The sequence below is a fragment of the Mus caroli genome, chromosome X (genome assembly GCF_900094665.2).
Source record: "Mus caroli chromosome X, CAROLI_EIJ_v1.1, whole genome shotgun sequence".
NCBI lineage: Eukaryota > Metazoa > Chordata > Mammalia > Rodentia > Muridae > Mus > Mus caroli.
In genome coordinates, this window is record NC_034589.1 from 147,883,772 (window position 1) to 147,907,110 (window position 23,339).

General features: G+C 38.7%; 1 protein-coding gene across 7 annotated transcripts in view; it reads left to right on the forward strand.

The window, feature by feature from the left end:
• Positions 1-23,339, forward strand: part of Map7d2 (MAP7 domain containing 2) — an 80,611-nt gene that overhangs the window by 16,696 nt on the left and 40,576 nt on the right. For all 7 annotated transcript variants that reach the window (XM_021153553.2, XM_029473684.1, XM_021153551.2 and 4 more), the window contains exons 2-3: positions 8,408-8,485; positions 10,426-10,589. In XM_021153553.2, the coding sequence (XP_021009212.2) occupies positions 8,408-8,485; positions 10,426-10,589 (242 nt within the window). The remainder of the gene's footprint in view (positions 1-8,407; positions 8,486-10,425; positions 10,590-23,339) is intronic.

Here is a 23,339-nt window from a genome sequence, read left to right on the forward strand (position 1 = left end):
TATATATATATATATATATATATATATATATATATATATATATATGTATGATAAGCACTTTCAATTACATTATAATTTAAAGGCCATATCTATATGTAGGGGATGATAACTTTCTTTCATATGTGACATAGACTAGTTGGTCTTCTGTGTTTGGAGATTATACAACTGCAGGGTTCATGAATCAGAATTGCTCAGAAGGAAACTTGCATCTATCTTGAACACACAAACACATTCTCTCTCTCTCTCTCTCTCTCTCTCTCTCTCTCTCTCTCTCTCTCTCTCTCTCACACACACACACACACACACACACACACACTCACCTTTTTTGTCTTTAGTCCCTAAATGACACAGTAAAGTAACTGTTTATACAAAATTTACCTAGACATTTCTTCATTTTTTTTCAAGGAGATTTTGTGTGTGTGTGTATTTGAGACAGGATGTCACTATGTATTCCTGTCTGGCTTGAAAGTCATATAGGCTGGGCTGGACTCAAACTCACAGGAATTCTCAACCTCCCAAGTGCTAGGATTAAAACTGTGTGTCATCAGATCCAGGATGTTTATATACATTTTAAAAACATGTATTTTGATTCCTGGATATCTGCACCTTCATGGAAGTGGTGAGTTTTGAGCTTTACTGTTCTAGGCTTGCTTCATTCAATTTTTTTAATTAAAATTGTCCTTGAAGGAAATATGTTTGATGGTAGTAAAGATTTCTCCTCACTGTTGGAGAGAATTTAAACCAAATCAGATTATAACAGGTGGAGAGTGGATTATGAGAACATCAATAAGAAAATCAAAGTATGGTCTCCAGGGGCTAAAGAGATGGCTAAGTCTTTAAAATCACATACTGCTCTTATAGAGAACCCAAGTTCTGTTCTGAGAACCCACATTGGGTGGCTCACAACTGCATGTAAGTCCAGCTCCATGGGATACAGCAACCTCTTCTGAAATCTGTGATTCTGCTCACATATTATATACACTCAGCAAACGTATATGCACATATAAGTAATAATAAATATTTTAAAAAATAAGGTCTCTGGACAAGCATGGCTCACTCAAACACTTAAGAGAAATGTAGATTCTCAGGTCCTCTGACCCAGATCTGTTAAGTCAGTAACTGAGTGTGAAGCCTAGCAATCCATTGTTTTATTTTGTTTTATAGTGTTGAAGAGCAAGCCCTGAACTTCGGCAAGTGCTCTACCTTTGAGCTACATACCCAGCCCTTGTTTTTTGTTTGTTTTTTGCTTTGTGTTTGTGGTTTTGTTTTTGAGATAAAGTCTGTGTAGCCTAGGCTGACTTCAAACTCATCATGTTCTTGCCTCTGTCTTCTAGTGCTGGGATTATAGATCTGTACCAACATGATGGGCTTTGCAGTCTGTTTTTAATAATCCTTCAGGGGTTTCTGATAGATGGCAAAGCTCAAATAATTATATTAGAATCCCTACCCTGCAGAAAAATTGTTAGGAGTGTTATTAAATTATTACAATAAATGCCTGTTACTGAGGTACATATTTCAATAGCTGCTATTTGCTCTGTTCTAGTCAGAGAGAATATGTGTATTATTTTGAAATTCTCCTGAGGTTATTTCCTGTTTAGTTATTTGTTTTCAAATTAAATATCCTGGGGATGAGTAGGTAGGTTAGTGGTAGAATGTACACCTAGTATACAAAAGCACCTGGGTTTGATCCCTAGCACCATACATACAGTATCATCATCATAATTTAATCACTATTAATTATAAATAACTAATTATTGTTATTAAATAATAATAAATATTAAGTGGAACTAAAATAAAGATCTCAAATAAATACCAGAAATCCCATATGATAGCAAAAGAAATAGCATTCAGTAGTCAAAAGGGATTGAAAGCAATTCATATTTTACTGGTGATTGAAAAAAGAAAAGTTGAATTCCTAACCTGTAGCTCTTTGCCCATTCCTATAGCTCCCAGTATGTACATGTCTGTTCAGGTACACACATATGTAGCCTCCATAACTTTCAAGAGTCTCTTATACCTTTTTCCTTCAGTTCTCAGCAAGAATTCTTCCTGGTGGCAGCTTTTGACTCCCTTGCCTACCAACTACCATTTCCTTCTCTCCTTTATTCTCTGGTCACCAGTATTTGCTCCCTTTCCCAAGTCTATCAGGACAAGATGACTCACTTTTTGAAATTCTGAAACTCTTTCTACCTTAATTCTGCATCTATGTAACCAAAATCCAAGAACTTGTATACTCCAGGCTAGACAGACCATATGGAGGAAGTCAAGAATGTAAGGCAACCACTCCTGGGCACATACCCAGAAGATGCTCCACTATGTTCATAGCAGACTTATTTATAACAGCCAGAAGCTGGAAAGAACCCAGATGTCCCTCAACAGAGGCTCTTACACAGCCCTTCCCTCTGAAATTTCATGGTTTGAAAAATTTAAAGTGCCAATAACATGTTAAATTGACTTCCCAGCATTTTATTTTTGTATCTGATTAAGCTCTGATTTTAATACTGAAGGATTATTTATTGCTATCCTCATAGGGACAAAAACAAGAGAGACCCTACATCAACAAATTAATTGATTTTAATATGTATTTCGTGTGTGTATATGTGTGTGTGTGTGTGTGTGTGTGTGTGTATGCACATATACTTGCTCACACACATTGCACAGTAAATGTGTAAAAGTTTAGAGGACAACTTTGAGATGTCAGTTGTCTTCGACCTTGTTGATGTAGGGTCTCTCTTGTTTTTGCTTCTGGCCTGCACACTCCAGGTTAGCTGGCTCCGTGAACTTCTGGGCAACTCTCCTTTCTCTGCCTCTCACTTACTATAGCAATGCTAGGATTAGAGATACAAACCACACATTCTGGTTTTATATATGAGCTCATATCTGTAATTCCAGCACTGTAGAGGTAGAGGCACAGTGATCATCAGAAGTTAAGGTTATTCTTAGGTACAGAGTCTAAAGCCAGTTTATGCTAAAGGAAGAGGAAGAAACCTGAAACTTCTTAGTTGTTCTTCATAACATTTCCCATCCCCTTCATTCCTTCTTTTATGGCTCTAGCTAGTCAAACTGCATCCTTTGGAGCTTTAATCTCTTGCTTCATCATAGTTATTACTAAGTTTTTGAGACAGGATCTCACTATGTAGACCAGGCTGGCCTCTAACTAACAGAAATCCACTTGCCTTTGCCTCCCAAGTGCTGGGACTAAAGGTGTATTATCACCATGCTTGGGGCTATTATTATTATTATTATTATTATTATATTCCAATTTTGCTACTATAATGAAACATCAGGTACAGGCTACTTTTTGAATAAAGTGATTTTTGGCTCATGTTTATGGAGGCAAATAATCAAGAAGCCTCAAATAGTAATAATCTTGCTGGTAGGATTCCAAGTTGTCAAAGAACTTGACAGAGCGTCATCCACAATGGTCTGGGTCCTCCTCCATCAATTAAGAAAATGCCCTATAGGATTCCCTGCAGCTCCATCTTGTGGAGTGTGGAGGTTTTGTTTTGTTTTTGTTTTTTGTTTTTTGGGTTTTTTTTGTTTTTGTTTTTTCGAGACAGGGTCTCTCTGTGTAGCCCTGGCTGTCCTGGAACTCACTCTGTAGACCAGGCTGGCCTTGAACTCAGAAATCCGCCTGCCTCTACCTCCCGAGTGCTGGGATTAAAGGTGTGTGCCACCACCGCTCGGCTGGAGGCATTTTCTTACCTAGCTTGTGTCAAGTCGGCATAAAACTATCCAGCACAGTTGCTCAGGTGATTCTACTGTGTCTCTAAAGCTGGGAAGTAGTGATCTGTTTTCAATGTCTTTAAAAGAGAGTTGTAGTACCAACCAGATCCACTGTTAAATCAGTGCCCCGGGGAGCTACTGAGCCAGAGATTGACTATTCATGAAAGGATATGGGAGACTCCCCACAGAAAGTGGGGGCTTTCATTGAATTTCTTATATAAGCTCTTTATTCTTGTCCCCCAGACACTGAAGTTTCATCATGAAGTTTCAACCTCATTACTTAGTATAATTGAGGTTGTTTTAAAATATACTTGTTCAGAGCCGGATGTGGTGATTAATATACATGCCTATAATCCCTGTAACCTAGGAGGCTGAAGTAGGAGGAAGGCCAGGATTTTTGACTGAGACCAGTCTGGGCTACATTGTAGAATGATCCTTTCTCAAAAAGCCAAAATAAATAATAAAATAAAATTCACTTGTTCAATTAAGTTTTAAAACAGATGGCTTCCCTTAGAAAATTTGAATTTCAGTAATAGTTCTTAACAGTATCCATGAATAATTGACTAATATTAATTCATTAATATTCTAGTAGAGTGCTTCAGGCTAATAAAATTCATTTCAAAATGAGGTTTTGCTGCAGCTCAAGGATAATGGGAAGCTATTCCCACTAACAGTAAATTAGTGAAGTGTGGGGTTATCCTGGTGTTTGCTTGCTCAGTATCACTGTTTTTTAATTTTTGTATTGACAAGTTGTATTTCAGAGGCATACATTTATCTGAATAATTTATCTTGGCAAGTGTTGCTACATCTAGAATGGGAACAGGGGTATTTCCAAAACAACCTTTTTTGTTTGGCTCTGTCCCAGGGCTTCATACTTGAGCCACATTTGTTTTCTTCATAGTTTAAATGTCTTTGTTTTGAGGTTGTTGTTGATTTACATGCAGTTATGGGAAATAGTACAGAGAGATCTCCAAATTATAGTGCAATGCCACAACAAATGTGTTTATATTTATGTAATCAAAATTGAGGCTCCCTCTATCACCACCAGGATCCCTTTCCTGATGCCCATTATACCTTTCTACTTCCTATTACCCACAATCACTGGTAAGCATAGTTCTGTCAGCCACCTGTTCTTATGGAGGCTTACAGGGTAAGATTATGTGTCTAGTTTTTGATAAGGAGAAAATAAATGTCCACATGTAGAGCAAAATAGAATAAAGGATGGCTATATAGGAAAACAAACTTTAGAATTTTAGGTGGCACAGAAAGACTTTCTTTGGAGTTAAATCCTTGAGTATATTATTTCTTTAGAAAGCGTTTCCTGCATTGGTGGTTGTGATAATCTCACATGATTCCTCTGTCTTAAATTTAGCTGTTTTGTTGTGGGTAGTATCTGCTCAAGTCCATGGACATTTCATTTATTTTCCAACTCTTTTTACATTGAGATGAACCCAAAAGTCTCTTGTTAGCCTCTGGAAGTTTGTCAGTAGTCAAAAGGTAGAAGCTGGAGATAAGTTGTTTAGCTTTTCTTTAAATGGAAAGTTCTTGAAACGTTTGGACCATTAAATAGGAGAGACATATATGCTGTGAGGAGGAGAGGGAGGGGTTGGGACCTTAGCTTTCTTAGCCAGTGTTATAGTTAATGTTCTATTAATGTGAAGAGACATCATGACCAAGGCAACTCATATAAAACAAACCGTTTAGTTGGGAAACTTGCTTACAGTTTCAGAGGGTTAGTGCATGATCATCATGGTGGGAAGCAGTCAAACTTGGCACTGGAGCAGTAGCAGAGAGCTTTACATCCTGTCTTCACAGTTGGCAAAGGGGATGGAAAGGAAGAGGGAAGGGGCTTTTGAAACTTCAAAGCCCACTTACAGTTGCAAACCACCTCCAACAAGGCCACATCTTCTAATTCTTCCAAACAGTTCCACTAACCTGAACCAAATATTCAAATATATGAGCCTATGGGGGGCCCCTCACTTGTCACTCAAACCACCGTACCCAGTAAAACTTCAATCCTGATTGAACTCACATACTGATTTTTTTCATCTGACCCAGAGTAACTAACCTTTCGGGGAAAGAGTCACAGGAATGACCTTTCAGGCTTCTACACCATTTCTATGCAGTAGAGTAGCAATCCAATGTGCCCATGGAGTCCTAATGTGTGCTATGTGACCTAGGAACTGAACTTCTACTTGTTTATCTTTGTGTAGTTCATGCCTGCCAAATGGATGATAGCACAGAGATTCCACCTTACCCATGTTAGGCTGTTTTGCTTTGCTTTGTTTTGCTTTTTATTAGTGCAGCAAAGCTGAATTGCTTGCTTAAGCCATGAGGAACCTAAGTTGAGTCTTATAGCTTTCACCCATTCTCCAGTCAGCATCAGTCTCTAAGATAGCACTGAGTAAATAGTTCCAAACCATCAGTCTGAGAGAAGAATAATGAGCTGAAGGGATACTTGCTGCATCTATGCACAGCTGTGCCCATACTTGGCTCTCAATACTGCCTATTTCATACTTCTCTATCAGACTTGCACTTATTTTCCAGATTTTCAGGCTCATGGGATCAGGATGTGATTTGTTAGTCTGCTGAATCAAAGCACCAAAGAAGGTGCTACATTTCCTTTGAAAAACTGGTCATTGAAAGTGTGAGTGTTAGAGTCATGTTCCCAGGTTAAATAGAATCCAGTTTGCCTACTTTTAACCATGTGACCTGGAACAAATTAATTAACCTTTTTGTACTCCTGTTTCTACACTTGTAAGATGTCATCATAGGGTGGTTGAAGCCAATAAATTCATATAGTGTACTTTGTCCATAGTGGTGTGTGTGTGTGTGCGTGCATGCATGCGCATGTGTAAAATGTAGCATGGATTTCAGGCTTGCCTTAAACTAGCCCTATAATTGAAAATGACCTTCCTGCCTTCACTTCTCAAGGACTGAGATTAAAGGTATGTGCTACTACCATGCGTGGCTGCAGTTGGTCCATAGTAACTGCTTGTTTGTCACTTCTGTTATGATGAAGCTGCTGCTGACCATGTCCCTGATCATAAGGATTTTCTAGAAGGGAAACTTGTGTCTTACATGTGCCCACAAGAGGGCAGCCTGAGACCTTGCATGTCCATGGAACAGCCTTCTGGGGCAGCTTTTTAACCATTTCTTTTTCCTTCCAGTTTTTCTTTCTCTAATTAAAGAGCATTTTGATCATTCCCCTGACTTGCCTCATATGTAAAGCAGGTTTCTTATCATCAAGACGGAGGATCAGGTCGAGAGTAGGCACATTGGCTGCATGTGACTAGGCCTCCCAGGCTTTTTTATTTTTTTAAAAGCTTTTCAGACAGAACAAATTCTTCCGAGTGGAGCTTAAGATAGAGACTAAAAGCTAAATTAAGAAAAGATGTTATGTTTTCTTCTTATTCCTCTATCAATTTCAGCACTATGTGTGTTGTACACCCTGTATAAGAGGTAGTAGTTGGACCTAGGCAAACCTAGGGCAGTCCCAGTTATATATCACTTTAGAGGCTGCTAGGGAGAGGAAGTTACTTTTCTCTACAGGAAAGAAGGATGAAGTAAGGGCTTCACACGTTGTATGGGAGCATGGAGCATCATGGATCTTGGAGCCTAGAAGGTGGATGAGGTTAAAAAGATGGCAGTGTTGGTGTTGGTGGAACGAGGGGCAGGCAATGTAAACTAGAAGATATTAGTGGAGAGGAGAAGTGGTGAGGTCAAATTAGATAAGGAGTTGAAGTGACATTGTTGAGGGTTTGGAATGAGTTGGAGTTAGATCTTTAAATCCATGATGACATTCATTTTGTTGGCAGTATCAGAATTAAGAACTGACTAAAACTAAACATGAACTATGTCAGTTTGTAGTCAAGGACTGAAATATTCTTGTAATTGTCCCTTGAGCTTCAAGGGACAATTAGCACTTATTTATTTAATCTTGAATTTAGAAAGTTTTTTAGGGACATGAAAGGAGTGGGGTATGGATATGGAGATGCAGGGATATTTCTTAGACATTTTGGGGGATAGGTATTATTCATTTCATCTTAACTGTTACAGACATTTGAATGCTAAGTACATAGAAGTATATTTATTTTTTCTTTGAAATTCTGAGATACTAAGATTGACATCAAAGCAAACTTGTCAAAACTAAAGTTAAATTTGAGGGATACATTTTTCAGTGGTCTAAAGTACTTTTATGTATTTGCCACAGTTGACTTATTTCAGAACATGAAATCTTATTCAACTGTATAATAATTGATATCCAAAATCATATTCACCTTGTGGCTTTTCCTCTCCCCTAAATTATTCTGCTATGGACCTTCAAGCCAGATTAGAATAGGACTAATGAGTGTCTCTGCATACAGCTAGGTTTCTGTGTCACTTAATTGCATTTCTGACCCCTCCAGGTCAGGCCTTGGGACAAAGATTAGCTAAAGGACTCTTGTCAGCACCACTACAGCACACGTTGGAAAGCACAGGTGGAAGCCATGACTGCTGCCCTTGAATTGTTGGGGCTGGCTGAGAATGTATGATGGGAAGTGAGTTCCTTGAAATGAATAGGTGACAATGGATAATGTATATGTATGTCCAGACGCAGAGGGACATGTACCCAACCATCTCTAGCACTCAGTAGATAAAGAAGAATAAAAAACTGAAAATTATGTTTTCTGTCTCACAGGAATGGATGGATTTTTAAAATCAGATGAGAGACAAAGATTAGCCAAAGAGAGACGAGAAGAAAGAGAAAAATGTCTGGGTAAGTTGTATACTTTGGCTATTGAAGTTCACAAAAGTAGAAAAGTAGAAATGAGGTAATTTCTAAAGGTCCTTAGAAATCTGTGAATGACTGGAAAGAGAACTAAGAACGGTAGACGAGTCTAGAGGCTTGAGTGTGAACTCACACAGTAACTTCCACGATGACAAAAACTGGAATTAATAAACCATTCACTCACAAAATATTGACCCTCTACTATATCCTAGGCAGGATGCTTGGAGCTACGGACAACAATTGCTGCCACTGAGGGGGCGGGGGTAGAGAGATGGTTCCGTTGTTGTTGTTGTTGTTGTTGTTTTGCTTGTTTTTCCAGACAGGGTTTCTCTGTGTAGCCCTGGCTGTTCTGGAACTCACTCTATAGACCAGGCTGGCCTCGAACTCAGAAATCCGCCTACCTCTGCCTCCCAACTGCTGGGATTAAAGGCATGCACCACCACTACCCTGCTGTTTCCATTGTTAAGAATACTAACTGCCCTGTGCTCAGTCCAACGAACAGCTGTGAGCATCCACTTCTGTATCTGTCAGGAGCACAGGACCCCCAATGAAGGAGCTAGAGAAAGTACCCAAGGAGCTGAAGGGGTTTGCAGCCCCATAGGAGGAACAACAATATCAACTAACCAGTATCCCTAGAGCTCCCTGGGACTAAACCACCAACCAGAGAAAACACAAGCATATGTAGCAAAGGATGGCCTAGTCAGTCATCAATGGGAGGAGAGGCCCTTGGTCCTGTGAAGGTTCTATGCCCCAGTGTAGGGGAATGCCAGGGCCAGGAAGCAGGAGTGGGTGGGTTGGTGAGCAGGGGGAGGGGAGAGGGGATAGGGGGTTTTCAGAGGGAAAACTAGGAAAAGGGATAACATTTGGATGTAAAGAAAAAATCTAATAAAAATAAAATACAATATAATAAAAAAATAAAAGAAGAAAAAAAAATACTGACTGCCTTTAGAGAACACAGATTCGATTCCCAGAGCACACATATCAGCTCACAACTGTCTGTAACTCTAGTCCCAGGGAATCCAGTGCCCTCTTCTGGTGTCCTTAGGCATTGCACATACATGGTACACATACACACATGCAGACAAAACACCCATACAAATAAATAAAACAAAACAGTTGCTTCCTCTGTCTGAGGAAGACTCAGTGTCCTTAGGTATCCACTATGTGCACTCACCTTCTCCTTTGAGATCTAGAAGGGCCATCCTCAAGAGAAATGAGAAAACGGGCACTCATTTCTGCATTACAGCAGTATGCCCAGTGAGAAAGGCTTTTATTTTTTAACCTCTTGTTAGTTATAGATACCACCATGGAGTTCTGTGAGTTAGGTAGATGATAATTTCCTTCATTGAACTGAGATGAATAAGAAGCTGTTGGATTCTTGTTTGGCCTTCTGGGCAGTTCAGGCACTACGACCCCCCCCCCCCCAGAGAGCCTTTCCTTAGCCTGGCTAGGTAGACGTAAAGATTTCTTAGTAAGTGGCTTGATGCAAAGACAAGACTTTGTAAATCTTAATGCTTTGCTCAGATCACTGTGCACGCTCATTTAACACGATTTTGATTGAATGCACCCTTAAACTATCATCATTCTAGCTACTCTATGAATTACCTATTGTATACAAGTTTGGCTTAATTATAGCAATAATAGTCATAATGCCTATGTGTGGAAGTACTTTTTGTGTTTTACATGCATTGCATAATTTTCTTCACTATATTATTACTGCCACTGTATAACTGAGAAGGAAGCCAAGACAGAGCGATAACATAGTTATTAACATGCCCCATACCACTTAACGAATGGCAGAGAAAACAGAACACCCAATCTCAATCACTGCATCCTGGGATTTCATCAGATTATTGTTTCTGTGTTCTTGGTTCTTAATCCAACTGCATGAGGAGCAGTTGGAGTGACACTCTGCTTCCATTTCTCAGCTGCTCGGGAACAACAGATCTTAGAGAAACAGAAGAGAGCCAAGCTTCAGTATGAGAAACAAATTGAGGAGCGATGGAGAAAACTTGAGGAGCAGCGCCAACGGGAGGATCAGAAGAGGGCAGCAGTGGAAGAGAAGAGGAAGCAGAAGCTCCGGGAAGAAGAGGTAAGTAGGGTCTCCGGAGCCTTCCACCTCAGCCAGCTCAGTAACTCACATAGGGCCAACATGTTGAGGGCATCTGCTATACTACCCAAGTGTCAACTGTGAGAAAGTCCTGCCTCCGAATCTTGTCCTGGTGACATAGTGTGCCTTCTTTCAGCACTGTAATACAATGAGTTTGAGGAAGTAGCACTTGCAGAGGAGCAAAGAGGTTTTGCCATTTGATTCCAGTTTGTTGTACAACCCAGGGCAAAATGCTTGCCTTCTCTTGGCTCTGGTTTGCTTGTCTCTACTGTGAGCAGTTGGATTTTCTGGTTTCCAAGGCTTCTTTCAACTACAACCTTTTCTGATGAAATTAAGAGACACAGCAGGCTTGTGGCTTGGGTTTTGGGTGATAGAAAACTAAGTATTATGCCAGGAGGAGGCCCATGCTTCTGGAACAGATCAAGGCCAAAGCATATAATAAGATGATCCTGTTATTTACTGCTAGAAAATTCTGTTTGAATACAAAGATGCTAGTGCATTTTACATTTTAATGTAGCTACTCGCATTAATCATCCTTCCCAGTTACCTTTCAAAACAGAAAGGGAATGCACTTAGCTGCATGGAGTCCGTTATTACTAAGCTCTGGGAGGATACTTACGAAGCGTATTTGAATTATAGATTTTCTTAACAAGTGTATTTTAAGGATGTAATCATACTCTTGTATCAGGTGATGACCTTTATTCATAAGGTATAATGACTCATCTTTTAGTATGAATATAGCAGTTTGTCAATTTCCAACACTATAGAATACAGAGACCTTTATATAAATTTAGTGTTTTTAAAGTCCTCTGAATGCTTACTACTATATTTATTTACTTTTGTTTTTATAATAAAATAACATATTATAAGATAAAACAAAAATTAACAATAAGATTTGGACAAGACAAGCAAACAGAAGGAAAAGATCCCAAGAAAACTTTCTTAGAAAATCAGAGATCCACTCATTCCCACACTCAAGAATTCCATATAAAACAGTAAACTGGATGCCACATGGTATGTGCAGAGCACCTGGTGTAGACCTTTGTAGGGCCTGCCCATGCTGTTCCAGTCTCTGTGAGTTCATATGAATTTTAATCATGTTGATGTAGAGGGCCTTGTTTTTTTGGTGTAGTCCTCCATCCTCTTTGCCTCTCACACTTTCTGCTTCCCCTTCCATGGGGTTTCCTAAGCTCAGAAGGGGAGGTAACGGTTTGATAGAGGCACGTCATTCAGGCCTGAGTGTTTCAAGGTATCTCACTCTGACTAATGTCTGCCTGTGGGTTTCTGTTTCTTCCTGTCTACTACAGGAGGAAGCATCTCTGATGAGTGGGAAACTAATCTATGAATAGAGGAGAGTGTCACCAAGAGCAATGGTGTTTGCTACATTTTTTTTGTTCTTTTGAACAGTATTATTTGGTTTTCTCCTAAATCCCTAAATTATCTAGTCTCAGGTTCTTGGTCACCCAAGGAGTGTCATGTATAGGTTCCATCTTGTAGAGTAGGCCTTAAGTCAAATCAGATGTTGGTTGGTAACTCCCACAAGCTTTGTGCCACCAGCATTGTTCTAACATATTTTGCAGGCAGAGCACCCATTTTAGAACAAAAGATTTGTGGCTGGCTTGGTGTTTATGTTTCTTTTTTGGTAACATACCAAGTACCTTACTGTACCAAGACCTTGCAGCGGGAGAGCCGGGGATGACTCTTTTTAGGTACTAGCTTGACTTCTCCATGTTAACTGTTTTATGTAGGTGTTGTTTTCAGCTGTCAGTTTGCTGTCAGTTTGGAGAGCAACCTATAGTCTTGGCAATAACTTGAGTTGCTTCAGGATTCCCATGAGACCTCTTTGGCCAACAGCTAGATAAAATGTAACATAATGCCATTATTCGATCTTTATTTAGTGATAAGAGATGGCCAGTCAGTACTCTGTCTAATCCATTGTTTAGTTATTTCATTTAAAAAGCCTTCATTCACACACACACACACACACACATATAGAAGCTTCTATTGTACTAGTTTAAGCTGTCTCTCCCCATATTCCCTCCCATCTTCCTCTTCCCCTATTTGATCCCCTCATTCCAGCCAACCCATCATCTTTCCATAACTATCTGTTCTATTCCACATTACTAATGAGATCTATCTTTATCCCCCAGTCACATACTCTATACCTAACCTCTGTGTTTCTACAGACTGTAGCTTGATTATCCACATATAAGTAAGTGATCATATAGTCTTTCTGGATTTGGGATACCTCACTCAGGATGATTTTGTTGTTGTTGTTTTAAAATTTTATTTATTTTATGTATATGAGTACATTGTAGCTGTCTTCAGACACACCAGAAGTGTACATCAGATTCCATCATGTGGTTGCTGGGAATTGAATTCAGGACCTGGAAGAATAGTCAGTGCTCTTAACTGCTGAACCATCTTCCCAGATCCCATGGTTGGTTACTTTCTAGTTGTATTCATTTACCTGTGAATTTCATAGTTTTTTGTTTTTTTGTTTTTTTTGTTTTTCGAGACAGGGTTTCTCTGTGTAGCCCAGCTGTCCTGGAACTCACTCTGTAGACCACAATGTAGACATTGTGGTGGTGTGAATATGTTTGGCCCAGGGAGTGACACTATTAGGTGTGGCCTTGTTGGAGTAGGTGTGACCTTATTGGAGGAAGTGTGTAACTGGGAGTGTGTTGCGCCCACCTCGTCCCGGATTCTTCTCAACAGCTTTATTGCAGGAACGCCTCGATGCTACGGGAACCCGGGGCACCCAGGGAGGACTGCTTATATACACCCCAGCACTGGGGAGAGCTATGTGTCCTCCTGGGATTGGTCGGCCTGTCAACACTTCATTAGCATGCACCCACTCGGGAGGGGTTGGCACCAGATTTGGGCTAGCGCCTGCGCAGTAGTGTTGTTTATGGCCACGGTGTAAGGAAACCAGCACCATCTTTTAGGCATCGGCTGCCTACAGGAGTGGGCAATGGGACCCTCCTCTTAACCACATGAGAGCGAGTCTTCTGTTTGTCTGTGGAACAAGATGTAGAACTCTCAGCTTCTCCTATGCCATGTCTGCCTAGAAGCTGCCTTGATGATAATGGATTGAATCTCTAATCCTGTAAACCAGCTGCAATTAAATGTTGTTCTTTATAAGAGTTGCCTTGGTCACGGTGTTCTTTATAGCAATGGAAACCCTAAGGCAGACATATAAGTTGTTTTATTTTCTGGCTATTATGTATAGATCACCAATGAACATGGTTGAGCAAGTGCCCTTGTGGTAGGATAAAATGTTCTTTGGGTATATGCCCAAGAGTGCTTTAGCCAGATCTTTAGGAAGATCAATTCCCAACTCTCTGAAGAACTGCCATATTGATTTTCATAATGTCTGTATAGTCCACCAGCAATGGATGATTGTTCCCCTTGCTCCACATCCTGACCAGCATGAGCTATCATTTGTGTTATTGATCTTAGCCATTTTGATAGGCAAAAGACAGAATCTCAAAGTAGTTTTGATTTGCAGTTCCTTGCTCATTAAGGGCGTTGAACGTTTCTTTAAATATTTCTCAGCCATTTGAGATTCTTCTGTTGAGAATACTGTTTAGATCTGCATCACATTTTTAATTGGTTTAGTTGTTTTTGATACCTAGTTTTTTTTGAGTTCTTTCTATATATTGGATATGAGCTCTCTATTGGATCTGTAATTGGTAAAAATATTTAGCATTGTATAGGCTGCCCCTTTGTCTGAATGACAGTGTCCTTTGCTATACAGAAGCTTTTCAGTTTCATGGAGTCCTATTTATTAATTATTGATCTTAGTGCCTGAGCTCTCAGTGATTGGTTCAGAAAGTTGTCTCCCATGCCAATGTGATAAAGGTTATTAGCCACTTTCTCTTTTATCAGGTTCAGTGTATCTGTTGTTGTTGTTGTTGTTGAGGTCTTGGATCCACTTGGACTTGAATTTTGTACAGGGTGATAAGTACAGATCTATTTACATTCTTCTACATGCAGACATCCGTTTTGACCAGCACTAGTGCGGGTTCCTGGAGTCATTATAAAAAATCAGGTGTCTGTGGGTGTGTAGATTTATATCTGGGTCTTCAATTTAATTCCATAGTTCAATGTGTCTGTTTTTGTGTCAATACTATGCTTTTTTTTTATTACTATAGCTCTGTTGTACAATTTGAAATCAGGGATGGTGACTTCCCCCACACTTTTTTTATTACTCGGGATTGTTTTAGTTATTCTGTTTTTTTGTGTTTCCATGTGAAGCTAAAACGTGTCCTTTCAAGATCTGTGAAGGTTTGTGTTAGAATTTTGATGGGTATTGCAATGAATCACTAGATTGATTTTTCTTTTGTAGGATGGCCATTTTTGCTATGTAATCTTACTGATGTGTGGGAAATATTTCCATCTTATGATGCCTTCTTCAGTTTCTTTTTTCAGTGAATTGAAGTTTTTATTATACAAGTCTTTCACTTGCTTAGAGTTATACCAAGATATTTTAATGATTTGTGATTATTGTGAAAGTTTTTGTTTCCCTGATTTTTCTGTCATTTGTTTGCAGGAGGAATAGTTTTTACGTTAATTTTTTATCCAGCTACTTTGCTGAAAGTGTTTATCAGCTATAAGAATTACCTGGAGGTGTTTTTAGGTTTATTAATGTATACTGTTACATCATTTGCAAATAAAGATACTTTGGCCGGGCGTGGTGGCGCACGCCTTTAATCCCAGCACTTGGGAGGCAGAGGCAGGTGGATTTCTGAGTTCGAGGACAGCCAGGGCTACACAGAGTAACCCTGTCTCAAACAAAACAAAACAAAACAAAACAAACAAACAAATAAAAAACAACACAAGAATTCTAAAGATATTTTGGCTTCTTCCTTTCTAATTCTTACTCCCTTAATGTCCTACAGCTCTCTTATTGCTCTAGCTAAGATTTTATATACTATATTTAATAGGTATGGAGAAAGTAGACAACCTTGTCTTATTCCTGATTTTAGGGGAATTTATTTGAGTTTCTCTCCATTTAAATTGAGGTTGGCTGTGAACTTGTTGTAAACTGTTTTCATTCTGCTAAGGTATGTCCCTTATATCCATAATCTCTATAGAACATTTATCTTGAATGGAAGTTAAACATTGTCCAAGGCCTTTTCTGCATCCAATGAGATGATTATGTGGGTTTTGTCTTTTAGTTTGTTTATATGGTAGATTACATTTATAGATTTCAGTATATTGAACCATCCCTGCATCTCTGGGATGAAGACTACTTGATCATGGTAGATGATCTTTTTGATGTCTACTTTGATTCATTTTGCAAGTATTTGATTGAGTAAAATTGTGTCTAGCTTTATAAAGGAAACTGGTCTGTAATTCTTTCTTAGTTGGGTCTTTATGTGATTTGGGTATCAGGGTAACTGTAGTCTCATGAAACAAATTAAGCAGTATTCCTTCTGTTTTTATTTTGTGGAATAATTTGAAGAGTATTGGCATTAACTCCTTAACTCCTTTTTTTTTTTTTTTTTTTTTTGAATCTGGTAGGTTTCTATGCTAAAACAATCTGGCCCTGGGGTTGGGAGATGTTTGATGAGTGCCTCTATTTTACTGTGGTTTATAGGCTATTTAAATTGCTTATCTGCTCTTAATTTAATGTTGGTAACTGGAATGTATGGAGAAAATTACCTTGTTTTGTTTTGTTTTGTGTTTTGTTTTTAGATTTCCCAGTTTGGTGGAGTTCAGGGTTTTTAAAGTATGCCCCTAATGATTCTCTGGATTTACTTAGTGCCTGTTGTGTGGCATTATGTTCCCTATTTCATTTCTAATTTTTAAAAAATTTTAAAATTCTCTCTGCCTTTTAGTTAATTTGGATAAGAGTTTGTCAGTATTGCTAATTTTCTCAGAAAACTTAACTTTTAAAAAATTTTATCGATTCTTTGTGTTGCTTTTGTGTGTTTATCTGGTGAGATTCCCTTTGTGGCTTCCCAAAGAGTGCCTGCTGGAGTTGGTGACTGAGATAAAGACAATGAGTAGTGGGAGGGAGGTTAGGAGGGAAAAAGCTGTGTGGTCCATTGGGGATGGGGGCAGGGAGAAAGGAAGCAGGTGTTCTGCTGTCCAGCTGAGGATAAAACTGGAGGATTAGATTTAGAGGAGCAGAGGGAGCTATAAAGATTCCAGTCTGCCTACCTGCTTCCCTAGCCAGAGTCCACTTTCTGTTTTTTAGTTTTAAAGAGGACATAATGCACATTGACCATAGATTGAACCACACATTATGAGACCCACCTTTATCTGTAAAGTGGCACCTTTGGTGATTAATTTGTTTTTGTTAGCAGATAGATGACTACGCAAAACTATTATCTGTGGTTCACCATTGCTAGCTTCAGTCTGATTGCCTTGGCTTCTTCTGCTCTCAGTTTTTATACCTCATTTCTATCACTAAGCAACTGGTAGCTAGAGCAACCCCCTTCCAACTCTGTTTCCTTAGAACCAAAGGTACTGGGACTGAAGAAGATGACTTGTAAAACTGCCCAGCGATCACCTAGTACAAAATAATTATTAGAAATGTGAAACTGTCTTCAGTTACTTTAGTTGACTTTGGTGGAGGCAAAGCCAAGATAGAGTGCCAGAAGACATGGAACAGTCTATGCACTATTTTAAAAAGTCACATCGAAATAGAGGCTGAAGGTTCAGAAGTTCAAGTTTATCCTTGATTTCATAGACAGTTTGAGTCTGTGAAACTAACCTCGGCTATATTAGCCCATGTATCAATTAAAAAAAATTCAGGATAAAAAATCCTAAAATGAAAACAAAACAAGATTCACATGGGTCTGGTGGTACAGGTCTGTTACCCTAGCTAATTAAGAGTTTAAGACAGAAAGATGAAAGGTTCAGGAGATGCCTTGGCTATAGAATAAGTTCAAGGATAACCTGAGCAATTTAGTGAGACTGTATCTCAGAGTAAATAGTTTTAAAAGAAGGCTGAGAGTATATATTAATGAGAGAGCAGTTCCCTAACACATGTGTGTCCCTAGGGTCAATCCTCAATTTTGGAAGGGGAAGCCAATGCATGAGAAGGTGTTTGGGTAATTTAAGATAGATTTATCCATTCTTAGCGTGTATGTTTTGCATGAGTCACTGGACTTTCCTATTTTCTTCCCATCCTCCCTTCCCTGATGACTTAGAGTTTGTCCCTTTCTCCCTTGCATTCACATTTTAATTCTTGACATCCTGCTGATTCAGGCAGAAGCCTGTGACTACTTCTTCCAGGAAAGAACACTATGCAGTGTCACATTAGATGCTTCTCTTGCTTCAGCACATCCTGCAATGTCACAAGGCTCCACTTTAGAGGCAATTTCTGTGCATAATTCTTCTTTATAGAACATTAGTGTTGGAAGCACTTAATGTAGTCAGTCTCATACTCCTTGTTGATGAAGGGATATTATGTTAGATACAGCCTAATCTGTAGTAGTTTATAGTCTGGATATTTTCTGATTTTGTGCTTTCTTTTATCCTTAACATAATTGAGGATATGCTCTGACCACTGGTCAGCATGAAAACAACCTGAACATGCTTTTCTATTTTTTCTAGGAACGTGGCACAGTTTGGGCAGGTTAGGTCTATGCAGGGAGCTGGGTTTTCTAAGTTTATTTAGCAACCCAAGGAAGGAGAAACTTGCCTTTGTCACCTGCACCCACCTTCAGGGTCCCAGGAGACCCAGGTGTAGTTTAAGGACTTTCCACACATAGGGTAACCAGTTCACTCCATCAGGTTAGTATACTGCTGACGCAAAGACTTGAATGTTTTCATGAGTGATCTCTGTGGAAGTGGGATTGCTCTACACTATGGAAGTTCTCCAAAGCCTTCTGTGATCAACTCTGTGGTACTTGAAGAGCTCAATGAGAGCTGTTGAATGCTCAACAGCACGTGGCTATAGAATCATTTTTGTTGTTGTTGTTTTTGTTTTTCAAGACAGGGTTTCTCTGTGTAGCCTTGGCTGTCCTGGAAGTCACTTTGTAGACCAGGCTGGCCTCGAACCCAGAAATCCGCCTGCCTCTGCCTCCCAAATGCTGGGATTAAAGGTGTGTGCCACCACGCCCGGCACTATAGAATCATTTTTAGATTTGTTTCTCAGTATCAAATGTAAGACCTTTCTTCTGTCTCTTGTCAACCAAGAAAACACTACAATGAAAAGAGTTTTCAGCTGATATAGGCCACTTTGCTTCTCTAGCATATTAGAAAGGGTTGCAGGATTCTTACCTTTCTGGGTCTGATATTTTGAAGATCATAAGAGGTCTGTAAGCTCCTCTTTTCCCTTGGATCCCTTACCTCCTTCATATTCCAATGATGTCCATAATGTTGTTCTTCCTAAACTTATGTGTCCCATCACAGAAGTGGGGTTTACAAATGGCCAGAGCCAAATATAAAAAAAAAGTCCTGAAACAAAACCACTAATGATTTAGCTACATTAATGCCAGATCATCTGGAATATCATTCTATCGGGCAAAACCAATACATTGACTCTTAAAGGTTTTAAAAATTGGCAGGACTATGGCAGTAGCAGCAGTTTTCTTATGGAGGGAGCCCATGTCCAGTATCCACTTGAGACCCTGTCCTTAAACAAACTAATATTCTTAGTAGAAGTCACCTTCAGGTGACTTCCTATAGCATGCAAGATGCCACATACCTTCAGAATTTAAGTTCTAGAACAAGTTCTTGCTACCTCAAGTTTTTGGTGGACAGTTTATTATTCTCATCTAATCTTTATTCAGTGTAGCTTCTTGACTAATTGCCCTGGAAGGTAGGATTTAGAAAAAGATCAACTCTTGATTCTTGTGCTAACAAATAACTAAGAAAAGCTTCTTTCAAAGAGTAGCTTCGACTTTTCTGTTGGATTGACCCATCTAAACTTCTCACACTGTCATTGCTTAGTGGCTAGTAAAACTCAAACTGGGTAGGTGCAAAACAAGACATTTCTGAATTTATCGAAACAAAAACTTGACTCAACTAAAGGCTGGCTATTCTTAGAGGGCCTTGGCTAACTACCTGGCTATATATAGAAATCTGTTTGTAGAGAGGAGACCTCTTGTGAAGATCCCTGTTGTAGACCACTGTGGGCTTGAGTTTCATCCTTGAACATGTACAGTAGAAGCAGTAGAAAAGGTATAGCTTGTTCTTTCTGCCAGCCCCCCTCTCCCTCCCTTCTTCCCTTCCTTCCTCCCTCTTGCCTCTTCTTTTCTCTTCCTCTATTCTCTTCTCCCTTTTCCTCTTCTTCTCCTTCCCCCTCCCTTTCTTCCTTCTTCCTCTGACCACCAGACAACAGTGTCTGGATCATTCTGTACTAGAGGACTTTTCCTGATTGATTGATTGATTGATTGATTTATACTAATTCTAGTTTTAGTTAAAATAGAACATAATGGATTTCATTTTCACATTTGCATATATATATATGTATATATGTGTGTGTGTGTATATATATATATGTGTGTGTGTGTGTGTGTGTGTGTGTGTGTGTGTGTGTGTGTGTGTATGTATGTATAATGGTATCTTGGCAATATTTCCTGCCCCACTACCTTTTCCTACTCCTCCTTCACCAAACAGTCCCTTTTCTATTTTCTAATTTTCTTTTCTATTTTCATGTTACATGTATGTATGTATGTATTGTTTAATGCAAATTCCTCATCTGAAAGCAAAGTGTGATATTTGTATCAGTCCCCCTTTATTTTATGTCACATATGTTTATGAAATAATATGAATTTATATTTAAATCTAATGTCCATGTATGAGAAAGAACATGTTATATATCTGAGTCTGGCTTATTTTGCTTATCATGATCTTTAGTTCTAGCAAATGACATAATTTCATTCTTCATTATGGCTAGATAAAACTCCATCGTCAGAGCTGGAGAGATTGCTTTGTGTTTAAGGGCACACATTGCTCTTACAGAGAACTTATTAGATTCCTAGCACCCATATGGTGCTTCCCAACCATCTGTAACTAGTTTTATGGAATCTGGCTCACTCTTCTGGCCCCCATAGGCACCAGACACACACATAGTACACTTATATTCCTTCAGGAAAAACACTCATACACATAAAATTAAAATAAAATTTTAAAACTCCATCATATATAAATACCACAATTTCTTTTTTAATCATTTGCTTTTTAACTAATTTATTTAATTTTTAAGTTGGTATACAAATTATTGGGTTCCATTATAGCACTTTTACAAAAAGATTTTGATTTTGATTTATGTCTATGTGGGGAGTAGTACATGATTCTGACCTGTGGAGGCCAAAAGAGGGCTTCCGAGTCTTCTGGAGCTCGAGTTACAGACAGTTGTGTGCCACCTGACGTGGGTACTGAGAACTAAACCTACGTCTTCTTCAAGAAACACTGAGCCATCTCTCCAGATAGATTATGACAGTTTCTTGCTCTATGTCCTTTCATTCTCCCAATTGCCACATTTTCTTGATCTATTTATCTATTAATAGGAATCTAGGGTGGTTCCATATCTTGGCCATTGTAAGTACAGCAGCTGTAAACATGGAGATGCAAGTATCCCTATGTTATGGCAACAGAGTAGTCCTTCAGGTATGTGTGCACTAGTGATAAAACTGGGTCATTCATATGCTTAATATCGGTTTTGTTTTTTTGAAAAATCGCCATTCTAACTTCCATATTTGCTACACTCATTTTCATTTCCAGTAACTATGAAAGTGGGGGTCCTTTCCCCAACATTCTTGCCAGCATTAATTGTCATTTATTTTTAATGATAGCCAATCCTCTTATGGTGAGGTAGAATTATAATGAAGATCTAGTTGGCATTTCTCTAGTGGCTAAGGATATTCAACATATTACAATTACTTATTTACCATTTTTATTTTTGAGAATTATCTGTTTAATGTATTTGCCTATTAATTGGATAAATTGGGGTGATGGAATGTTTAATTTTAGTAGTTCTGTATATATTCTGTAGGCTGTCTCTTCACTGATAATTTTTTCCTTTGCTGTGAAGGAAGTTTTCAGTTTAATAAGATATAATTTATTGTTTCTTGATATTATTTAGTGAGCCACTGGAGTTCTTTCTGGAAAATTTTTGCCTACTCCTAAATCTTGAAGTAGTTTCATTAGGCTTTCCTCTGTAAGTTTCAGTTTGGGGTCTTAAGTTGTGATCTTTGATTCATTTTTAATTTTTTGTGCAGAGTGAAAGCTAGGATCGAATTTCATTCTTCTACATGTGACTATCCAATTTCCCCCAATGCTCTACTGGATTTTTAATCCAGCTTGGCTAGCTCAGTGGTCACTGTTGGCCACAGTTCTCCAGATTTGTCTAGTCATCTAGTTAGATGTAGTTAGTCGGAAATAAAGGGATCAGGGGGTAAGATTACCTTCCTCCCTGTCTTCCTTCTTATAAGTCCACACAGCTATTAAAGGGACAAGAATATGCCTTGCCATTTCCCAACCTCTGTTGGTCACCAGTGATACTTGGGAGAACCAGAGCTTAGTAGGTACTATACACTCCCAGGATTTATGAATACTGTTTTCCTAGTGTAATTAAACTTTCTTTCCCTTGCTTTCTCATACTCAACTTTTCGTCTGTAAGTCAACAATGGTCCTGTGATCCTACTAGCAGCAGCACCTAAAAACTAGTTTAAAATGTAAGTTCGTGGGGTAGGTATAGTTTAGTTCTTGCTTAACATGTGCAAGGCCTTGAGTTCTGATCACCAGTACTGCCAGAAATAAATATAAGAATGCACTACTCCAGATTACTGAGAAATACTAAATCCTATGGGGAGGAAGGCTTCTGATGCATCCACACTAAAGTTTGAAAGCCACTGTTCTGAGCTGTTTTTTAAATCTTACTTCAAATTCAGATTCATTTAGCACTGGTAAAAGAGTTAACTCTCTGAGGTACTAGATCTAGTAATTAACCTTATATGACATGGTGACATAAATAATAGTATCTTCATTTTATAGGTGAGGAAATTGAAGGGCAGAAATGTAAAATAATCAGAGGGCTAAAAAGTGGATCACAAGTCTACTCAGAGTCTAAAGGAACAAGGCTCCACTTTTGTAATTCAGAGCTGCTTGGGAAATTGACGGTGGTTAGTAATGAATAGATTTTTCTGAAGTTGTTTTTTTTTCCTTCCTAAGTTCGCCAGGGGTATGTCTAGCTTTAGGAGAACAAGCAGTTCTTTATAATTCTGCCTCCTCAGAATTATAACTGCTCAGTAATAAGGCTGGTTCCAGCAGTCTTTGTTCTGTGTCCCCTTAATATATTAGTAACTATCTTAAGAGGTCCTTCTGATCCTTTTGACATGTAGAAAATCTACCACAACTCATCCTGAATTGAATTTATTCTAGGGTAACATGTTTAAAACAAATTAGGCTGCTAGTTAAGTACTTTTTGTTTAAATTCATGTAATAAAATTCTATTTAGTCTAAGTCTCATGTGACCATATTTCACTCATCCAGTGTTGTAAATTTCTATTCCCTCCTAGTTCCAATGTTTATCTGGAAGACCATCAGTGCTAGTCATCAGAACTTAATGGTTCAAGGACATCAGGAAAGGACATCCAAGAAATGTACACTCATGACTGGAAAGTACTTGACTCCAAACTAGAACACAAGTGCTTAAGTCATGATTACTCAGTTCTTGCTGTCCTAAATGATTTTTTTTTGCCTATTTTTATAAGCCATCAAAAATTCTAGCTATGTATTTTGGAGTCCAATAGGGTTAGTCTACTC